This window comes from Mesoplodon densirostris, chromosome 1 (assembly GCF_025265405.1).
Source record: "Mesoplodon densirostris isolate mMesDen1 chromosome 1, mMesDen1 primary haplotype, whole genome shotgun sequence".
NCBI lineage: Eukaryota > Metazoa > Chordata > Mammalia > Artiodactyla > Ziphiidae > Mesoplodon > Mesoplodon densirostris.
In genome coordinates this window covers 174,877,636-174,900,156 of record NC_082661.1, presented here as the reverse complement: position 1 = coordinate 174,900,156, position 22,521 = coordinate 174,877,636, and the positions used below count along the sequence as shown (strand labels likewise).

Genomic DNA, 22,521 nt, shown 5'->3' with positions numbered 1-22,521 from the left:
GGCTCAGCAGCCATGGCTCACGGGCCCAGTTGCTCCGCGGCATGTGGGATCTTCCCGGACCGGGGCACAAACCCATATCCCTTGCATCGGCAAGCGGACTCTCAACCACTGAACCACCAGGGAAGCCCCTGTATCTTTTAATAAATGGAAAGCAGTGAGAATTCAGGCAGGTCCCAGATCATTTAGAATACCCCTAGTCTCTTAAAACAGTAGGAAGGCTAAGGTTCAGCTTCCTTCTTTACTAATTGCAAAATCACCACAAAATTTCAGTGAGGAGACGTAAATAGCCTGTGAAATTCACTTATCGCCACTTTTTAAACTGATAACATGCCATTTGTCCACTTGGTCACAGAGCTGCTTAACCCCAGAAACCAGTAACAGGTGAGCGTGGACCAGTGAATTTCCGTCCCCAGTCATGAGATACATGGTTAGAGCCATTGGATTTCCTCTGATCAAGAGCGGCCATAAATCCCTGGCCTGCTGTTAGCCCCCAGGCTTGCAAACCCAGTGCTGACTACTGATAAGAACCCTTCAGCGGGGTTTGCTGAGCTAAACAGGTGTCCGATGAAAAGTGTGTAATCCTTGAAGATTATTTTTCCCTAAAAGCAGCTAGTTACTCCAAACCCATATAATCCAGATAGATGGGATTTGGGAGTACCTTGCCCAAGTCTGCCTTTTTGTCTTTGAGGAAGTTCATATGGTTTGGCTCCAGGTGGTAGAAGAAAAAGGTGTGCAAGGGTGAGGGTGGCTGCCTTTGGGAGGGAAATCCTTACCTGTGCCTACCCGCTTGGTGAAGAACATTATTCCACTCTGGTCTAGTCTAATATTCTTAAAATATTACTTGTTTAAAAGGAAGGAATGTTTCATATTAAGCAAGGGTTAACCTTGCATTTAATATGCTGTGAGTTGAGCTAATTTGGGAATTTAGGCTGCGAAAACAAATCGTGACCTTGTCCAGATAGTTCCTTCCTTATCCTAATGGATCTGACTACAGGAAAGCAACTCTCTACCACTTTTTTTTTCCCAACCCCTAGGAGAGAGTTAACCATTTCAAACATTAGAGATCAGAGGTAGTTAACATGAGGACTGATTATCTTACTACAAGTAGGTCAGACTTAACAGAGGTGAGGTTAAATTTGGGTCCCATGCAATACAGCCTAGAAACGTTTACTTTTTTGCAGACATCACCTTGTTCTTACTTTCCCTATAAGCAAATACCTTGATAATCTTTTGAATATAGTGTGTGGTCCATACACTGAAACTCAGACCGCACTTTCCTTTGGGTAAGTAGTTCCAGTGAAGCAAAAGAAGCAGCTAGTTTCCTCGAGATAGTTATCAAGATAGTTGATGTGGATGAGGGGTATACGGGCCAGTCAGCTTTCAATTGCAAGTCTCCCGATCACAGAGTAAGTGCTGTTTGCCAGCACCTCTGGCTCACAGACAATTTAAAGGGAATAATTTCACCAGCAATTAATTATACTGCAGCTACTGGGATTTGTCCTCCAAACATCACTGTTTCCAGTCTGAACAGCCAGGTTTCCCCAGGGGTAGTTCAGGTTTTCTGATTGAAAGTATCCTGAGTTAAGGAAAGGTGTTAGAGCACCACGGGAATCTATTCACCAGGGGTGTATTGTACTTGTTTCAGATGCTTCAGGATAATACACCGGCTTCCAAGATAAGTGCTTTTTATTTCCCTGCATCTTAGATCAATTATTTGGAATCTTTTTGGTAAGTTAAATTTAAGAGCTGTAACTTAAAGCACCACATCTCTATAATCACTCAATAAGTAAATGTTCTTACCAAAAATTATTATGTCCATGGGCTCTATAGTAATGATGATTTAAGGAGCCTAGAAAAAGTAGAAGGAAACAAAAGATGGCAAGAAATTCATTATTTAAAACATTCCATGTTATGGAGGTCAAGTCATGAAGTGCCACCAGCTACAGCTTTTTTGAGGACAAGTGCCTGCTGCAGGTAAACTTTAAATCATGTGTTACATCAGCCTCGTGCGCCAACGGAGTAGAGTTGACATGGCACAACTTTTCCTGCTAAGCTACGTACGTATCTTAACATATTACCAGTGATTTCAGTTAACTCGTAGGGAACCAGAAATTTGTCCTTGGTCATTTGGGTTGTTGAAATGGATTCCATTTAAACCAAAAACTTCTCCTTCAGGAGGAGACTTCGTGGGCTTACAAATGGCTCTTAGCATAAGTGTACGTTCCTTCCACTGGTGTAAGCTCCTTGAGGGGCTCGTGAGTCCGAGAGGAGAAGGGAAAACTAACTGCAGGCAGTGCAATGATGCCTTCGGACAGTGGCATTGTGGGGTCTGTAACGTTGGTGCCCATCATCCCTGAAAACCTGCTTGATGTTTTCTGGCTGGAGTTTGGGTTTGCAGTTTTTTCTCTCCCGCATCCAGGAAAGTATCACTTCCTGGCAGGTGTCGGCAGCCTTTGCAGCCTTCGCCAGCGCAGTACAGACGTGTTCGCTGTCAGTGTCCAGTGCGCGCGGTGTACGTGGGCTCGGTGGGGCTCAGTCACAGATCACAGACTGTGTCCAAGGGAGTGTCCCAGGAGACAGCCACTTAACACAGTGGGAGCAGCAGGTGCTGAGAGATCCATGCCTAGGTGCTCTCCCTCCACAGACCCTAGGTTGCCTGAGAGTTCCAGTGGCCTAACCCATCTGGTCTCAGGCCCTGAGAGGTATATGCTGCTAACTCAGGGTGTGAGAGCTTGCACTGTGTAAACTACCTTTGGGGGGGATTCTGGCTGCTTTCTCTTAGCCCAGTGTAGGGACTGTGGGAAGAGAAGACAGAACAAAGAAATACATGTGCTTCCTGGGTAAGGTTGCTCATCACAGTGGGGATATAAGGTAGGGAGGGCACATACTACCTTCTGACCACTTTGGTTGTACAGAGATTTTTTCTGCTGGGCTGGGGTGGTGGCAGGGGGGCTTTCTGTCCCCAACTGTGGGGTTCAGATAAGAACCAACGAGGGGCTAGGGAATTGCACAGTCACTGCAGGAGACTTTTAATGGCGGGGTCTCTTGGACAAAAGTGGATAGTCCCATATCCGCGATACTGTGGCTCTTTTACCCTACCCTTCCCCCGACCCGCTGCCCCAGAAGTACAGAGCTGGGGCCTCCAGCCGACGGAGTAAATTTCTCAGCATGTGCCAGGCACTTAGGGGGCAGGTGACAGATGTGCCAATTATCTGTGTTCTGAAGTTGGGGCACACTTTGTACTCTGGTGACAGAGAGCTCTTCTCCACGTTGACAGGGCACGATCTGGGCTGGATTCTGCACAGTGGCCGTCAGCGTTAGCATTCCTGACATACTGCTCTTGAAAGCCTTGGTGTGCAGCCGAATGACGTGTCGACAGTGGTTTGACTGTCAAATTTTGTGGTGCTTGTTTGCATTCTATCAAATACTTTGCACTTAAACATGAGTTAAAGAGACAAGTCAAAAAGACTTCAACAAAACCTAAAGTTAAATACATGCCTATCCTTTATAATAGCGTTCAGATTAAAACCATCAAAATGCAAAATGTTGTGGTTATACCCCTCCAGGGTCAGAGTGAATTTCTTGTTCTATATTTTTGCATTTACAGTGATTCTGAGAGGCAGGAAAATGCATCAGAGGCATTGATTTCTTCTAACAAAAAATCCAAAATTGAGAAAAATCCTTGAAAATGCGGCCATTTTGAAAATGTAGATAAAGAAGAAAAATGCCGAAGATTTGGGTGGTTTACAGAGCAGCATGATTTTGTAATTGCTGCCACCTACTGTATGTGGTTGATGTTTGTTTAAATTTAGGAAGTTCATGAAGGTGAGGCTGTTGAAATAGATAATTAGAGCAAGGTAGACATCATTCGTTTATAACATTTCTTCTCTACTCCATAAGTGGCTCTTAATTACCAAGACAGCCGCCAGCTTTCATTCATTACCTTCAAGTGGGTTTAAAGTCTTTCTCATTTTAAAGTTCCTTTGCCAAGGAACCTTCACAGCAATGCTGTCGAGTGTGCGTTCAGAAGCATACTGCGCTCAGGGCTTTTCTGAGTTCACATGAAACAGTGTGTCTTAAGGAGGTTGTTTTGCTTTAATTTGTAGGAGCAACGGTTGGATTATAAATTAATTTCCATGAAAGAGGTGAAAATAGAGCTAGTGGAGCTGATATGAGTTGCAGCAGTTGACTTAAAAGACATTCTTTTATTAGTCCTAAAACAAAGCTTCAGATCAGCCGCTAGTTAAATGTAACAAGCAATATAGGATCTCAGTCAACAGAGGCCCTTCGCTTTTATTAAGACCCAGCTGTCAAAGGGTCATTCGGTCCTTCCTGTGGAAAACAACTTGCCCATTAATGTTCGGGGTGGTCCCTCGACAGGATTTCTGAGTGAGAGCCTGACATTTAGTTTTTGAAAGGATCTAAAGCTGGGGGACTTGGACGTTGAGACTTATCAGAAGTAATGTGTTCAACCTTAGCTTCGTTAAATATGCCACAGTGTATGTCTGGAATGCTGCCACCAGCTACGTGAATTGACTTACAGGGCTGCTATAAAAGATTCAGGAGCATAAACTTCGTGGAGATCAAATCACTGTAGCTGGGAAGAGACTATACATAAAATTAATGCACTTCTCTGATGTGATGTTTTTACCTTGTTGCAACTTATATTATTTCAAGTGGCCCCTGTTCCAACGTCTGAAAACACCACAGTGAGGTCCACTTTTGCTTTTTCTGCCCTAGGCTATTTGCTTTCTAGAAGAGAAGGCCAAGCAGGATCTCCTGAAAAGCCACTCTCTGATCTGGGCCGTCTCTCCTACCTGGCCTACTGGAAGAGTGTCATCTTAGAATATCTCTACCACCACCATGAGCGGCACATCAGCATCAAGGCCATCAGCAGAGCTACGGGCATGTGCCCACATGACATCGCCACCACTCTGCAGCACCTCCACATGATTGACAAGAGGGACGGCAGGTGAGTACTGGTGCCCTGGGCGACCCGGCTGCCTCTTAAGCATCTTACATCTGAAAGGGTCCCTAAAGTGAGGTGGATTCATTCCAGTTAAAGATAAGAGGTTCCCCAACGGTATTATCAAAACCTTTCTCCTAAAAAGAAAACAGGAAATGACGCTTTTTTGCTGCCCAGATTTCAATTTGCTGTACCCTTTCATTGATGAGCTTTCTGGCTTTTCCTAACCCAGGTAATATTAGTGCTAGCATACATCAAATAGGTGAAGGTGAAATGAAATTTCAGCTTTTGATTGCACTTTGTTCTGCCTCCTCACATTACAGATTTGTCATCATTAGACGGGAAAAGTTGATATTGGGCCACATGGAAAAGTTGAAAACCTGTTCCCGGACTAATGAGCTTGATCCAGAGAGTCTGAGGTGGACCCCAATTTTAATTTCTAATGCTGCAGTTTCTGAAGAAGAACGAGAAGCTGAAAAAGAGGTAATTTGGCTTCATCAGCCTAAGTTGTGTAACTTCAATCTTGTAGCATTCTGAAGCTCAGGAAGTCATTAACATCATTGTCAAAAGCTTGGTCATCTAGAGAGAGCTCGTGAAATGATAGGACACTAATTTATCCTAACTGAGGTTGCATGGTAAGACATGATAATTTTATTGAATTGAGTATGAAAAATGAAACATTTATCATTGATCACAAAGCAGCATTTTTCACTACTGACAGCATGTAATCAGATCAAATTTGGTGCTGAGCTCCAAGGCTGCAATGTCAATCGATTCTTTGTGTTTATGAACTTGCTTAAAGTGCTCCATGCCAGTGAGCATGTAATGTAGTGATAAAGGACTCAAACCACTTCGCTGCATCATTAATACTGCTAAATATCCCATGAAACCCAATCTTCTTTGATTTGTTATCCTAACTGATGCAAAAGAGTTCTGAGATGATGCAGCTGGAATGCTGCTTGGCTGGCTGACTATCCTGATCAGAAACGACTTAGAGGTCCTTTTGCCTTTGATCCTTAGAGGCTCTGGCTCTGGCTCTGTAACTGCCCTCTCACTGGCCCGCTATTTTTACCCTCCCCCCTTAGGCTGAGCGGCTAATGGAACAAGCTAGCTGCTGGGAAAAGGAGGAGCAAGAAATCCTGTCATCTAGAGCTAACAGTAGGCAATCACCTGCAAAAGTACAATCGAAAAATAAATATTTGCATTCCCCGGAGAGCCGGCCAGTGGCCGGGGAGCGAGGGCCGCTAATGGAGCTGTCTAAAGAGAGCAGCGAAGAGGAAGAGGAAGAGGAGGAGGAGGAGGAGGAGGAGGAGGAAGAGGAGGAGGAGGAGGAAGAGGAGGAAGAAGAAGAAAATATTCAAAGCTCTCCTCCAAGGTTGACTAAACCACAGTCAGTTGCCATAAAGAGAAAGGTATGTGTCTGTTTAGATTTTCCGTCTGCATCAGTTTCAATCACATCTTATTTGTCATTGCAAACATTCTATCTATTAGTATTTGTTTCACTCTCCATTCTTTAGATGCAGTTTATTTGTATCCAGTCCCACTGATCATGTATCGTCATCGTTTATCTTACAGTCATGATTGTGTTTATTCTTTGTGGTTTGTTAGTGCTGTGACAGGAAACCAGGGACAGGCAGGCTTGCTAGTCTGGTAGTTACTGCCACCTGCTGGTTCATGGGACTGGAGTAAATCAGGCTATGGGAACAGGAAAGGGCCCAGGGGAGCACTTAAACCACCCTTCAGTGAATTTTGATGGAAACACCAAGGCGGAGAGAGGATAGGAGACTTGTCCAAGGTCACACAACTCTTTAGAGATGGAGGCAGAACCAGATGAGTGCTCAGACTCCAAGCCCAGCACTCCTGATGCTATTTCTTGTTCTTGGCATAGAATTGTTAGAAGGTATTTTAAGCCCTTCAGTTTAATGCTATTTTGCATTTATGCAAGTACACATTACTGAAATGTCTCATATCTTAGTAGCCTGGTGGTTTCTCTAGATACACATACCCTGTGCAGAAAGTAAAAAATTGATCTTGTCTTTAGGTAACTGCTCAACCCAGAGCTGATATCTTTGTCTTTAGTATCTATCTGTGACATAGAGAGGGACCAGACACTGCAAGGTAGCCAAGACTAATAGTGACAGCACAAGTTAAGGCTGTGCCCCAAGGCCACCCTACGTGGTGTCTGTCCAAGAACCTGCTGTTCTGGCTCCCAGCTTGGCGTGCCTTCATCTAAGCCCGGCAATCTTCGAGTGGAAGGGCAGCTGTGGGGAGGTGCTAGAAAGGAGCATCCCATAGAGTGGACTTTAGGCTTATGAATAATATTTTGATTTCTTGCAAGGAAAATGTATTCGTTATGTGTACAACAAAAGAAATTTGTTTTAAAAACATCAAAACCCAGAATTATCCACGGCATGATAAATGCCTACTGTCATATAAATGGACTCAACCTAAAGAAAACCAGTTCTGTATATTGGCTATACTTATGTTTGGGAAAATTCTAATGAATTACGGAGAGAGCAGGCCAGCTGGGGGGATTAATAATTATAAGTGTTAAATTACAGAATGTGACTGTCAGGATTTATATGTGCACTTCAGTGAACATTCATACAGTTAAAAATGTGAGACATGATAATTCTTGGATACAGTTTACTTAGAGTTTGAGTTTTAACCAAGCATATTGAACCCTTCTTTGCAATGTATTTTCAATAATTTTTCAGACCCATTATTGACAGATTACATCTTAGCAGCAAATCTACCTGTTCTTCTTATATTTGAATTTTGTATCATTGAGTACTCTTTGCTTGGAAGAAAAAAAACATTTTATATTTGCAATTATGGAGAGTCATTTGTGCCAACCCATAGTACAATTATAAAAAAAAAATTATATCTTATATATATATATATAAGACACTTTCCACATGTCTTTAGATTTTCTTTAGATGCCATCTATGTTAAAATATTTGGGGGAATTCCCTGGCGGTCCAGTGGTTAGGACTGCACGCTTCCACTGCCAGGGGCTAACATCCCACAAGCCTCGCGACACGGCCCAAAAAAGAAAAAAAGTAAAATTATCAGTGATATCCCTGCAGCCACCAATACATGACTCTAACATTGTAAACAGAGTAATTCTTTCTTCAAGTACCCTTTCTTCTTTTGCATCATTCCTGACGTCATATGAAATGGGGAACAAGTAGGCTAGTCTTGTACACCATCATATATCTTACAGTGCTTTGCACAGAGTAGGTGCTCCTTGAACAGTTATCAAGTATTAAAATGAGTGACCCAGGGCCTCCCTGGTGGCGCAGTGGTTGAGAGTCCGCCTGCCGATGCAGGGGATACGGGTTCGTGCCCCGGTCTGGGAGGATCCCATATGCCGCGGAGCGGCTGGGCCCGTGAGCCATGGCCGCTGGGCCTGCGCATCCGGAGCCTGTGCTCCGCAACGGGAGAGGCCGCAACAGTGAGAGGCCCACATAACGCAAAAAGGAAAAAAAAAAAAAAAAAAAAAATGAGTGACCCAGTGGCTAGTTGATTGTTGAAACGTTTATAGAAACATTGGTGTCCATGATGACTTAATCACTATGGTATACAGGATTTTGAAGCCAGCAGGTACTACTGGTAAATATATGCTAGAAAAGCAAGCCTTAGCTTTTAAAATCTACAGTAGTTCAGCTGCTAGGATGTTCCCTCTCAAAGCATCTGCTTGAGTAAACAATTGTTTTATTTGGAAAGCACTTGCCTCTGTAGTAGGAGCCCGAGAGGGATGTTAAACATCAAATGGAAGGTTAAGTACAAAGACATTACAGAAGTTTTTATGTGTAAGAGTCTCAGACACGCGTTCAGTACATGTTTGCTGCATATCGACTCAACACTGTAATTTCTCATGAGCTCTGATGTATTATGTTTGGCATTAATTTCAGAGGCCTTTTGTGCTAAAGAAGAAAAGGGGTCGTAAACGCAGAAGGATCAACAGCAGTGTAACAACTGAGACCATTTCAGAGACGACAGAAGTACTGAACGAGCCCTTTGACAACTCAGACGAAGAGAGGCCAATGCCACAGCTGGAGCCTACCTGTGAGATTGAAGTAGAGGAGGATGGCGGGAAGCCAGTGCTGAGAAAAGCATTCCAACATCAGCCTGGGAAGAAAAGACAGACAGAGGAAGAGGAAGGAAAAGACAATCATTGCTTTAAGAATGCTGACCCCTGTAGAAGTAAGTGGAGGAATTATAAAACCCTTACCCTTGTGAATATCTGTCTATGATTGCCAAAAAGCAGGCACCTGAATTCTACCCAGAGGCATTTCTGAGGCTGTACCGACCCACCAGAAATAAGTGCTCATCTGTCCTTTCTCATTCATAAAAGGTTCCATCCCTTCTTCCTGGAATTGGATTTTTATGTTCAACAACTTTAGAAGTTTAACATAGGCCAGAACATCCCTCTAGGTGGGTTCATCTTACTTTCCAGAAATTGGCTTATCCCCCAAAATTTTGAAGTCTGTCAATAAGAAACACATTGCACTTCCTTGATTCTAATATGTACTTTTTTTCACATTTAACATTTCTGAAATCAGGGTATATATTATTATTGATGTGAGCATTGAATGCAGTAGTTTCTTTTTTCCTGAAAAACAAATATTAGTAAATTGATGATGTATCCTATAATTAGTGGTGTCTTTGGATATGTTCTTATCAAGAATCATCTAAAACCTACCCACACCATCACTATTAGCTTTGATAATATAGGATAATGTGGAAATTAGGAGATTATCCTTCCTTTCAAATTACTGTTTTACAGTTGCTATTGGCAGGGACACCCCACCCCATCTTCTAAAAAAAATATTAAACACCATTGACTCCTCTTTGATGCCCTATTTAAAAGAAACCATCCCTTGCCTGTCAGGCTGGGAACTTGAGCTCCCAGCTGAATCATGAGGATTTGTGGGACAGTCTGTACTCTACAATGGAAATGACTCTATTCAAAACCTTACTTTATCTCAGTCTAGAGAACAGGCCATCCCACTTCCCTGGAAACCACAGGTTATCACTCTTGCCTTTGAAAAGCCACAGTTTAAAGAACATAAGCAAGCAGCTCCTTGACTTTCTTAATTAACAAGAATACTATTGCCACATACATACTTCGCTGAGGCAGTGACATTTCACCCTGGGTATAGAGGAACCAAGCCTTGTTTGTTAATTTCCTTAAATAAACATACAGAACAACTGCAGAAAGAGGTCATTTTTTGGTGTGGAATTTGAGCCTTATTTCCACTTCTTAGCTGTCTTCTAGGGAGCCTGCACATGAATCATCACTGCCTTCATGCTCCACTTTGTGCCACTTGCGTTTAAAAACTCCAAGTTGCCATATTATACCTGATTCCTTTCAGGATCTTCTTTCTTAAAAAATAATTATTGGAAAACTCATCTTCTGACTTAGAGGGGTTTCCTACAAATGCTGATAGGTCTAGTAGCACGTGGAATAAGAATGTGGAATCCAAAGTCATTAGTATGCCTGTTGCCTGTCCATATGTATAGACATGAACATAGTGAGATGTCTATTAACTGGAGATTATACTTTGCACTTCTGAAGGAATCAGTCTATAGCACCATATCTTTTCAGCTAGCCAATTTGAATGTAATACATTCAGGTAAGTTTACGTGTAATCCTTTTATTACATAAATGAGCTAAGAGCTTACCCTGTTCTGCACTGATAGGATTAGATATCCAATCTGGCAAAAGGGATCTCTGTTCCACACTGATTATTAGATCTTGTTTTTGTTCTCCAAAATAGTGTTTCTAATAAGGCTATTTCTCTTTGTGAAGCTTTCCCTTTAAATTGACCCCTCTAGGAGATCAGTATAATCTTTAATTTTATAAATATCTTAAGACTTGGGTGTTTTATGTTTGTATTTATTCATATATTTACTTGTTTGCTTGCTTATATTTATATAAATATATTTATAATATATAAATATATTTACATAGTTATTCATGTTCATATATGCATATAGGTACAGTAAAAATAAGATTAGCTGAGCTAAAATGAACTCGACAGTTATGGTTTGTTTCTTATTTAATATTCAAACCATACCATACATTTGCACATTGATTCAAAATGCAATGTGGATAGAATTAGTGATAAAAAGAATACCTGTATTTTAAATGTTCAATAATTTCATGGTAATTACATTATAGTTTGTGTTATCCAGAAATGATGATCCTGGAGTAGAGTACAGATGTATTTATGTTCTGGTTATTTAGTTATTTATTCATTTGTTTCAGAGGTACATAGTTTATTTTTATGCCAGAGAGAACATTCACATCAAAGTAAATAATGTCATCTGAGATCATTTCAATCCAGTAAATGTCCACAAGCTGAAGTTCACTTTCTCAGGATAAATATGCCAGTTAGTTCTAGTCATTTCTCCAGTACAGTGGTGATTGGGATATGAGCTAACTTTAACCCTTTCCCCTGCATTTCCTAATTTGCAAATATTCAAATTGATTCTCTTTACATTGTGGAATTCCAGGCTTTTGTATCAGAGAATGTCTTGTTTGTCAAACTCAAATACGTTTATTATAGTGGCCTGTATCCATGTGCTTCCTATAAAAAGCACAACTTTCTGTTAAGAGTGGGTTGTGTGTGGAGGTGTGAGGTGTGTGCACCATATATTGTTTTCCGGTCCTAGGTTATTTACTCCATTTATACCACAATATTATTCTGTATTAAGTTTGACTGTGTCGTTAGCATCAACTCTTAAAATGCTAAATTGAAAGCAGTATGTGCTAAATTATTTAGAAGAATGAATTCAAGTTGTTCATGGTGATGCTTTCTAAGATTTTATTTTCCTTCCTCTCTCTTTCTCTCTGTCTCCTCACTAAGACAATATGGATGATGATGCAAATAACTTGAAAGAAGCCAGTAGAGACAATCCTGAACCTCTAAAGTGCAAACAATGGCCAAAAGGAACAAAGCGTGGTCTATCTAAGTGGAGACCAAATAAAGAGAGGAAGACTGGATTTAAACTGAACTTGTACACCCCGCCAGAAACACCCATGGAGCCCGATGACCAGGTAACAGTGGAAGAACAGAAGGAGACTCCAGCAGACAAAACCAGCCCCGCTCCCACCAGGACTGAGGAGGAAGTCAAGGAAGCCGTGGAACCCCTGCTGCCTGGGGACGAAAACAGAAGTGAGGAAATGTGTGCACCTGTAAGTCCAAATAAATCGCCAGGTGAAAAACCTGAAGACGATCTAATCAAACCCGAGGAGGAAGAGGAGGAGGAGGAGGAGGAGGAAGAAGAAGAAGAAGGAAATGTAGAAAAAGACCCCTGTGGTGCCAAAAGCCAGGAAAAAGAGGAGCCAGAAGTCTGCACGGACAAAGAAGACCCTATGCGTTTGGATGATCATGAAGAGGAAGAGGAAGAGGATGAAGAGCCATCTCACAATGAGGGGCATGATGCAGACGATGAAGATGACAGTCACATGGAGTCTGCTGAATCGGAGAAGGAAGAACGCCCAAGAGAAGCCTTCAAAGAAGTACTGGAAACCCAGGAGGCTTTTTTAGACCTTAGTGTGCAGCCTAGTCATTCAAACCCAGAGGTCCTAATGGACTGCGGCGTTGACCTTACAGCTTCGTGTAACAGTGAACCTAAGGAGCTTGCTGGAGCCACTGAAACTGCCCCTGAATCTGATGAGGAACCCGCAGGAGAACAGGCACAGGAGCAGGACCAAAAGAACAGTGAAGAAGTAGATTCTGAGTTCAAAGAGGGAAACACAGCAACCTTGGAAATCGACTCTGAGACCGTCCAAGCGGTTCAGTCCTTGACCCAGGAGAACAGTGAACAGGACGATACCTTTCAGGATTGTGCTGAGACTCAAGAGGCCTGTAGAAGCCTACAGAACTACACTCACACAGACCAAAGCCCACAGATCGCCGCCACTCTAGACGACTGCCAACAGTCAGACCACAGCAGCCCAGTTTCATCCGTCCATTCCCACCCCAGCCAGTCAGTACGTTCTGTCAACAGTCCAAGTGTCCCTGCCCTGGAAAACAGCTATGCCCAAATCAGCCCAGATCAAAATGCCATCTCAGTGCCATCTTTGCAGAACATGGAAACCAGTCCAATGATGGATGTCCCATCCGTTTCAGATCACTCACAGCAAGTCGTAGACAGCGGATTTAGTGACCTGGGCAGTATCGAGAGTACGACTGAGAACTACGAGAACCCAAGCAGCTATGATTCTACTATGGGTGGCAGCATTTGTGGAAACGGCTCTTCACAGAACAGCTGCTCCTATAGCAACCTCACCTCCAGCAATCTGACACAGAGCAGCTGTGCTGTCACCCAGCAGATGTCCAACATCGGTGGGAGCTGCAGCATGCTGCAACAGACCAGCATCAGCTCTCCCCCAACCTGCAGCGTCAAGTCTCCCCAAGGCTGCGTGGTGGAGAGGCCCCCGAGCAGCAGCCAGCAGCTGGCTCAGTGTAGCATGGCTGCTAACTTCACACCGCCCATGCAGCTGGCTGAGATCCCCGAGACTGGCAGTACCAACCTTGGCTTATATGAACGAATGGGTCAGAGTGATTTTGGGGCTGGGCATTACCCACAGCCATCAGCCACCTTCAGCCTTGCCAAACTACAGCAGTTAACTAATACACTTATTGATCATTCATTGCCTTACAGCCATTCCGCTGCTGTAACTTCCTATGCAAACAGTGCCTCTTTGTCCACACCATTAAGTAACACAGGGCTTGTTCAGCTTTCTCAGTCTCCACACTCGGTCCCTGGGGGACCCCAAGCACAAGCTACCATGACCCCACCCCCCAACCTGACTCCTCCTCCGATGAATCTGCCACCGCCTCTTTTGCAACGGAACATGGCTGCATCAAACATTGGCATCTCCCACAGCCAAAGACTGCAAACCCAGATTGCCAGCAAGGGCCACGTCTCCATGAGAACCAAATCGGCATCTCTGTCACCAGCCGCTGCCACCCATCAGTCGCAAATCTATGGGCGCTCCCAGACTGTAGCCATGCAGGGTCCTGCACGGACTTTAACGATGCAAAGAGGCATGAACATGAGTGTGAACTTGATGCCATCCCCAGCCTACAATGTCAACTCTGTGAACATGAACATGAACACTCTCAATGCCATGAATGGGTACAGCATGTCCCAGCCGATGATGAACAGTGGCTACCACAGCAATCATGGCTACATGAATCAAACGCCCCAATACCCTATGCAGATGCAGATGGGCATGATGGGAACCCAGCCATACGCCCAGCAGCCAATGCAGACCCCGCCCCACAGTAACATGATGTACACGGCCCCCGGGCATCACGGCTACATGAACCCGGGCATGTCCAAACAGTCTCTCAATGGGTCCTACATGAGAAGGTAGGCAAAATGGGCAGTCACAAAACCCCTGGGCATCACTCTTGGATTGATCTGCACAAATACCTTCGAAGAGTACGATTTCAAAACCAGCAATTGGTGTGAATGCAAAAACATTTGTTGGCACCATTTATTTAAAAAAAAAAAAAAAAAAGCTGTATGCAGCAGAAAGCCTTATACAAGTTGTTTTTCTTTCTTCTTTTTTCTTTTTTTTTTTCTTTTTCTTTTTTGGTACCTTTGTTTCCGTAACTTTTATATGAAATTCTCTGCAAAGGAAGGCCTCTCTTTGGACTACAGTTTGGAGGCAGCCACTTGCTGTGCCTGCTTCCATTAAACAATGTGGATATCAAGCCCCACGCCCCAGCCCACCCCCAATTATCTGTTTTAATACTGAACCTAGAGTTTTTTTTTTTTCTCCCCCGTCTACTCCATGTAAATGCCTTTAGCATTTCAGTTATTGTATATTTTGTTTGAGGTGACACTTCAGCATGCCGCTAATGTCTTTGTTAGTGACAGTGCATTTTGTAGTACTGTACAAGTGTTGTGCTAACGGTAAGCCATTTCTTAAGTTTTTTGCCTTGATTAGGGTGCCCTAATTTGAGGGTTTAAAAAAAAAACTATATTTTTGTTAATTATAAAACTGTAAAGAGCTATAAAAGCTATTCCCATTTGGTTAGTCAAAAGGGTTTTATTGCTAAATGTTTGGTGTAAAGTTGAGACCCTTTTCCATTTTGGTGACAGATTTCTTTGGGGAAAAAAAGGCAGCTTTCTGTTTTATAAATGCAGACTTCTGTTTATTGAATGAAGCATATCTCAGTGTTTATCTGTCAGGTTTTGAAACATTTCATATATGTCCAAATACTTGGCAGGATTTAAAAAAAAATAGTGAATTTGGTGTAAAGTTGCTATTTTATGGAAATGCCTCTAACTTTACATTTTCATTCCATCTGTAGATTTTTCTATCTTTATAAAATATTGGAGTTATTTTTTAAGGAAAAATAGAGAAGTAGCTTGTGAATAGCTCAAACTAAGCTTACAAATCGCATGTAAAAAAGCAAAAAAGTTATTTGTGTCTGTTTATATTGCTTCCTTTTTTGTAGCCTTTGTACCTGTACAGGGTGACTGTAAGGGCCAAGCAGGAGAGGCGTAATCCTTGTATAAAATAGGAGCCAGCGACACTCTTGTATTTATCTGTTCTCTTTTTAGTCAGTCACTTCAAGAAAAAAAAACAAAAACAGAAAAAAACAAAAAAAGCTGTACATTTTAACATAAAATAAATTATGATGAGCCATTTTTAGCCTCTTGTGTCCTGTCATATTATGATTGATAAGAGAATGACCAATTGAACTGTATCATGTGTCACATCTCAGAACACATACACATTTTGGGAAAATAAATTATTTAGTGTAAATCGGAGTTAAGAGATTTTCTGATTTGTTTTGACTTTGTGGGAGGGGGTTGGCAATAAATAAGAGTAATATCTAATAAAACCATCACATATACCAAATACCTATTTAATAAATTAATTTATAATGGATTTTAATGCTTTTCATGAAAGTTTATTTTATGCTAGTGCATACCTTCTGTATGCCAATCATTGTCTTTAAAATAAAGTGAATTTGTTTTTTTCTTTTTGACTTTGATCTTCATTTGCAAAGGGATCCTGCCCAAATATCCAGCTGCCTCATTTATACAGTCTGTATAAACTCCCCTCAGGGCCTAGTCCAGTGGTAGCAAACTTCATTTTTTTAAAGGTTAATACAAAAAACACCCAATTTGGACTTGTATGTTTGAAAAATCATTTTCTTGAAAAAGGCGTGAAAGTTTTGCTCTGTTGTGCATGAGTGATTGGATGTTATTTTTTAGAATCTAAAGTTTAGATTTAAAAAAAAGTCATTGTTCACAAACGTTATCTTAACGGCATTCAGAGAAAGTTCTGTCTGACTGTTAAAACATTTGCTTATTCAAGTGACAGGCCTTGAAATGAATGCTTGACTTGGCACCCATGTGGAAAGGACAGTACAAACAGCCCCGAATCACAGGTCCCAATGGAGGGAGGATGCCCGGCAGGGTTTTGCCTTCTGCACTCACCCTTATTATCTTTAACCACAGTTACGAAGCAGTCTGGGCTTGGTGTCAAGATTTTATCTTTTGGTCCCCTCTCCCCACAGCTGCATAGCTAGTGGGGGGAATATCTGTAGTGGCTGAGGAGGGCTTCCAAGAAGACGCGTCTGCAAGGGCTGTCATCACCACCAGGAGAAGAGAAGCTTTAAGGTGCTTTGCTGGTAGGAAAGGAGACCTCTCATACCCCTTCAGAGCAGGTAGCGATGGTGTGCTGCCTGTTGGAATCAACTGCTGGCATCTGTGTGGGAGCTGCTGAGGATCTTAGCAGCCCAGTGGATCCACACCTCAGGCAAGAGGCTGCCCCAGCCTGGAAGTGGAGGTGGGGGCGGGGGTGGGGGGGGAACCTGGTAACCAGCTGAAGGGAAACCAGGCAGAACCTCCCACAGGCCCCACCTTGAAACCTTCTCATGTTTGGTCTCTTCTCTTGGGTTAAGTAAGGTTCTTTGGGAACTGAGATGGTCCTCTGTTCCATGTGTTGCAATGGCTTGTAACCACACGCTAGTGGTTTGTGTGGCATCTGGGCTTCCCCCACTCTGCCTGCCTCATAGTCCTCCCGGGAACTTGAGGACAAGTCCCAGTCACTGCCCCAGACCTGCCACACCATAATTTAAGAACAGTACTGGGGACTCCTTGTGTTTCACAGGCTCCCTAAGGATTGCGGCATAGCCAGAAAGGGGAGCCCCTCTGCTGGCCCGAAGTCCTAACGTTCATTGACAGAAGGGAAAGGCTTGGTGTAGGAGGGAAACTGCTGATCTGAGGTGGCCTCAGGTCACCCTGCCCGCTGCTCTGCACTTCCTTACTCTCACTTAGAGAAATCAGCTCGGCCTTAAATGCGACACCAACGATCTGGGAGAACAGGAGCTTGGATTCATCAGGACTGAAACAGAGTCACCATTAGGTGAGATTCATCAGCAGGCCACATCTTGTAAACCCAGTAATGTGTTCTTTCCTTATAAGAGGCTTAACAAGTGGTTGTCAGTTGCAGCCTTTATTTTTTACCGGCACAAGTGGTGCCTACCCAGGTGTGAAGGCATCGGCTTTCCTCGCCAACATTACATTTTAGAAACAATGGCTCACAAATAGTATCACAAAAATAATGACTCACAAACATCCACCCTATGTAGGAAATGGGGCAGTTTCTCCAATTTACACGAGGGGATTGAGGCTCAAACAAGCTAACCTAATTGCCCAAACACACTCAGCTGAAATCTGTGAACAGAAACAAACTTGGTTCTCTCCAAATCACAGCCCTTTGTCCTAGAACACTTCACTCTGGGAGAAAGCCCTAACTTGTCATTTCTCTGATTTAAAGGCTTAGGTAACAAATACATGATGCTTTTAAAGCTGTTAGGTGCTCTACATATATAGGTTACTTTGTTGTTACAAGCAGTACTGGTTTACAGTACAAGTACTGTTCTATTATGAAGCAGGACCTTCAATTTCTCGGTACCCACACTCCTGGTTTTCCTTCCCCCTGCTCCATCTTCTTTCCTGGATCTGCCTCCCAACAAACAAACACTCAGGCCTGGGGCTCCCTCTCTGTTTTCTCTCATTATCTCACCCAGTACACTGACTTCCAACACCACCTCTATGCAGATAATGCCCAGGATTATGTCTCTAGTAGTGGACCTTCCTTTGAGCTCTCTCTAGATTTAAGATGAAATGACATGGGATGACTTCTGTATGTCTTAGACATGATATAACTGGTGATGTCCAACCCCTACCCCCATTTCTGGCCCTGTCAACCCCATCTCAGTATTAAGGCACCACCAAGAAACCGAATCACTATTTTCCAATTCCCTCGCCCCTCCCAGCAGGTTCTGTGTATTCCCCAAGGTGATTCCAAACTCATCTTGAATACTAGCCCCCTGGCACCAGCTTAGTCCAGACCATCTTCCTCCTCCCTGCTAACAGTTCCACAGCCTCCTTACTGGTTGCCTCCTCCCTGCAGTCCATTCTCTCTACTTCAGTCTGGGTGCTATTTTTTTCTTTCCAGAGTGATCTTCTTAAAACATAGATCAGACCATTCCGCTGCTTAAAATTCATCGGTGGTTTTTATTTGCACTTGGAATAAAGTCCAATCTCTCTACCCTTCCGTGTCCACTTGCCCTCTCACCCACAAGCCCCAGCTCCACTGATGGGCAGCTCCTGAAACACACCACCTCAGGTTAGAAACACATCTCTTTGCCACTTTGGTGCCACTTCACCTGTGCTGTTCCTCAGCCTAGAATGTTCCCTCCCCATTTGGCAGGTGCTCTCCTTCAAGTCTCATCTCATCCCATCCGCTCAGGTCTTCTTCAACCACCCCATCTAAAGTGGGTTTTTCCCCATCCCATCCCCATGCTTCTCCACCTCAGTACCTGCTTCCCTCATTCCACTTTATCACAGCATACATTTTTGCGCTGGCCTCCTAACCCAAATTTTAGCATGTGGTAGGTTCTCAAATACTTGTTGACCAAATGAATATTTTATTTCTGAAGAATTTAAATGCTTTTGCAAAAACTTCTGTTCCTTGGATTTCCCTGGTGGCTCAGTGGTTAAGAATCTGCCTGTCAATGCAGGGGACATGGGTTCGAGCCCTGGTCCGGGAAGATCCTACATGCTGCGGAGCAACTAAGCCCGTGCACCACAACTACTGAGCCTACGCTCTAGAGCCTGCAAGCCACAACTACTGAAGCCCGTGCACCTAGAGCCCGTGCTCCACAACAAGAGAAGCCACCGCAAGGAGAAGCCCATGCACCGCAACGAAGAGTAGCCCCCACTTGCTGCAACTAGAGAAAGCCCATGTGCAGCAACGAAGACCCAACGCAGCCAAAAATAAATACATTTATTAAAAAAAAAAAAAAACTTCTGTTTCTCCTTTCTCCTACCCCTGGCTCCCATCTTAAAGAGACCAGACCTCCAACTTCTGCTTTCCTCAGCAGGACTTACAACCCCACAAAGAGGTGGGAACATGTGGGAAGGTTTGAGAGAGAACACCGAAAGAGCACTCCAAGGAACACCAGCACTGGACCTGTCCTTCCCACATACGGATTCATTTAAATGTAAATACTTCATTATGATGGATAAAAGTAACATTTATTAAAATGGAAATATTTCTTTCTTTCTGGATAAGTAATAGATCAGACCTAGGAGATAACTGAGTTTAGAGGGGTCTATTGGGATCCTATGATGGGAAAGTCTAGGTAGGGGCCACTAGAATCCCTTTTGGTCTACATCTCTTCCCCAAAAGCCTGTGTATATGGCTCCCCTTACATCCAAATCTGAGTCATTATGAGGACCCATTATGGGCCAAGGTGACCATCCCAGAGCAGATACTAGGCAGTCCCAGGAAGCCCTACCAGCCACAGGGGCCCAGGCCACAGGTCCTCCTCTCTGGCACAAAAGCAGGGCAGCCACCCTAAGGTTACAGGGTGACCCTCAGGTGGCTTTACAAAGCTGCTGAGCCCCCAGTGGCCCCTTTTCCTGTTTTCCCCGTAGGCCTTTTTTTTTTTTTTTTTTTTTTTTTTTTTGCGGTATGCGGGCCTCTCACTGTCGTGGCCTCTCCCGTTGCGGAGCACAGGCTCCGGATGCGCAGGCCCAGCGGCCATGGCTCACGGGCCCAGCCGCTCCGCGGCATATGGGATCCCCCCAGACCGGAGCACGAACCCATGTCCCCTGCATCGGCAGGCGGACTCTCAACCACTGCGCCACCAGGGAGGCCCTCCCCGTAGGCCTTTATCAGGCAGTTTGGATTTCTGGTCCTGGACTGCTGGCATCTCCATCAGCATCTCTCTCTCTCTGGGTTCTGTCTGGTTTCCAGTTCCTGGTTCTAGAAGCCATCTCTCCCCACTTGGTGCCTGCTGCTGTTTTCTCCTCAAGAATGAGAATCACGCCGTCATGGTGACTGGCTTAGCTCTCAGGGGCGGGGGCATCTCCACACCTGAGCTCACCCGGCTGCCTGGTTCTCTCATTCCAGGCCAAACACATTTGCAAATACTTTCTTCCGGGACTGAAAACAAGCTCATGTTGCTTTGACTAGAATCAAAGGAAAAGAAGCTTCCCCAAGTTCCGGTCCCCCAAAGATTATCTCCTTCCAAAATTATAAAGTCAAACTCTTGTTCAAATTTACCAGAATTTGTTGAATTTTTCTGGGTAGTGGCGTTTCTGGCTATGATTCTGAACAGCCCTGGCTTCCTGAGGAAGGTAGGGGAGCCCAAAGCGGGGGGCCTCTGTGCAGGGGACCGCCACTCCCTACCCCTACCAGATGAATTGCTCTCTGCCTCTTCCAGAGAGCAGCATCTATGGATGGTGACCTGAGCCTGGGGATTCCATCGAAAGGAAGATGCAGGAGCCACCGGTAAGGAAATGCGCGTCCTCCCCATGCCCACCCCCCACCCCAGACAGCCGACTGACTAACAAGCGGTGCAAACTCTCCTGTAACAGCTCTCGCAGGCACTTTTCTGTGGTTAGAAAATAAAGTTATATTTTTAAATTATTTTTTAAAGAATGTGACCTTCAGACAAAGCCAAATATTTAATCACAGCACAATGTCTACACATCTTTAAATCCTTTTCCGCATCCGTCTTACCAAAAAAAAACAACAACAAAAAACAGAAAAACGGGGGCTTCCCTGGTGGCGCAGCGGTTGAGAGTCCGCCTGCCGATGCAGGGAACAAGGGTTCGTGCCCCGGTCCGAGAAGATCCCACATGCCGCGGAGCGGCTGTGCCCGTGAGCCATGGCCGCTGAGCCTGCGCGTCCGGAGCAAAAAAAAAAAAAAAAAAGAAAAGAAAAGAAAAGCGGCGCATGCGTGGTCACTTGTAGCCAGTTCCGCTGGGAAGCCCGTCTGCCCCATTTTGCTGTGAAGCCAAGTGCTGGCCTCCTATCGGAGGCCGCTATGAATTACCCACTCTGTTAACCAGCCCCTGGGAAGTTTAAGATTGTTTGGAAGGAGTCAAGCTTTGGTTTCACGTCCCTTCTCTGTGACAAAGGAAGTCACAGGCCAGAGCTATTTTCAGCCTCGCCCCTTCATTCCCGAGTATCCTGCTCACCCCGTGAGGGGGCCTTACAGCTCCGCACCGTCCCCGCCGCGCCGGGCCTGTCGCCTCTGCTGCACCAGTTGCTTGTCCAGTTCCCGGAGCTGCTTCAGAAAGCCCCGGTTGGGTAGGACACAGCGGTTCTTGGCCACTTGTTGGATGGCGTCTACCAGGGTCATGTTCCTGTGGATCATCAGGTAGGCCAGGACGAGAGTCGCCGACCGGCTGCGGCCCATGGCGCAGTGAACCAGGATCTTATCTGCAGTGGAGTGGGGAGAAGAAACACCCGCGTTGTAGGGGCAGGGCGGCCTGGAGGGTGGGGCATAGGTGTGAGGCTCACGCAGAGCCAGCTCAGGTCCTGACTCTCCCACTATTGTAGGACCCTGGGCAGGTTACGGAGTGGCTGGGAGCCCCAGCTTCCCCATTTGTACAATGGGGATACTGTCAGTATCCTCTTCATTAGGGTCGGTGTGAAGCAATTGGTGCAAAGCAACTTGGTACACTGCTTGGTGAGTATTAAAGGTTCAATAAGTCACAGATATTATTGTTGCCTCGGTGAGGAGGAGGAGGGATTGAAACTGATGCTTCCTACCTGCCAAAGCACCTCCAAGGGAGAGCCTTACGAGTTTTTTTTAACGCTCACTTTTAATTTATTTATATTTATAATATATTCATATTATTTATTTACTTAATGCTTACTTATTTTGAATAGGGCAGCCACTAGGGTTCAGATTTCAAAAGGTATAAAATGATGGCATTGAAAAGCCTCCCTCGCACCCACCTCCTCAGTTCCCCAAAGCAACAAGTATTACCAGTTTCTTCTTCCGGAGAATTATCTGTGCATATACATAGCCAAAACATATTTTTTCTCTTCTTTTCTTGCCCAAAAGGTAGCAAGCTTTACACACTTTTCTATACCTTGCTTCTTCCATTTAACAATATATCTTGGAGACCTTTGTGTATCAGTCTCTGAAGAGTTCTCTCTTTGTTATTTTTTTCTTGTGGCTGCACAGAGTTCCTCT

General features: G+C 44.2%; 2 protein-coding genes across 2 annotated transcripts in view; one reads left to right on the top strand and one right to left on the bottom strand.

Annotated features, from left to right (window-relative positions):
* The window catches only part of KAT6B (lysine acetyltransferase 6B), a 184,173-nt gene extending 168,282 nt beyond the window's left edge, over positions 1–15,891 (top strand). Inside the window, 5 exon segments of the mRNA XM_060111653.1 lie at positions 4,741–4,972; positions 5,290–5,449; positions 6,052–6,378; positions 8,884–9,175; positions 11,845–15,891. Coding sequence (XP_059967636.1) covers positions 4,741–4,972; positions 5,290–5,449; positions 6,052–6,378; positions 8,884–9,175; positions 11,845–14,366 — 3,533 coding nt within the window. The 3' untranslated portion in view covers positions 14,367–15,891.
* Positions 15,892–21,528: 5,637 nt separating this feature from the next.
* Positions 21,529–22,521, bottom strand: part of DUSP29 (dual specificity phosphatase 29) — a 30,089-nt gene continuing 29,096 nt past the window's right edge. The window contains exon 3 of the mRNA XM_060091856.1: positions 21,529–21,758. Coding sequence (XP_059947839.1) covers positions 21,529–21,758 — 230 coding nt within the window. The remainder of the gene's footprint in view (positions 21,759–22,521) is intronic.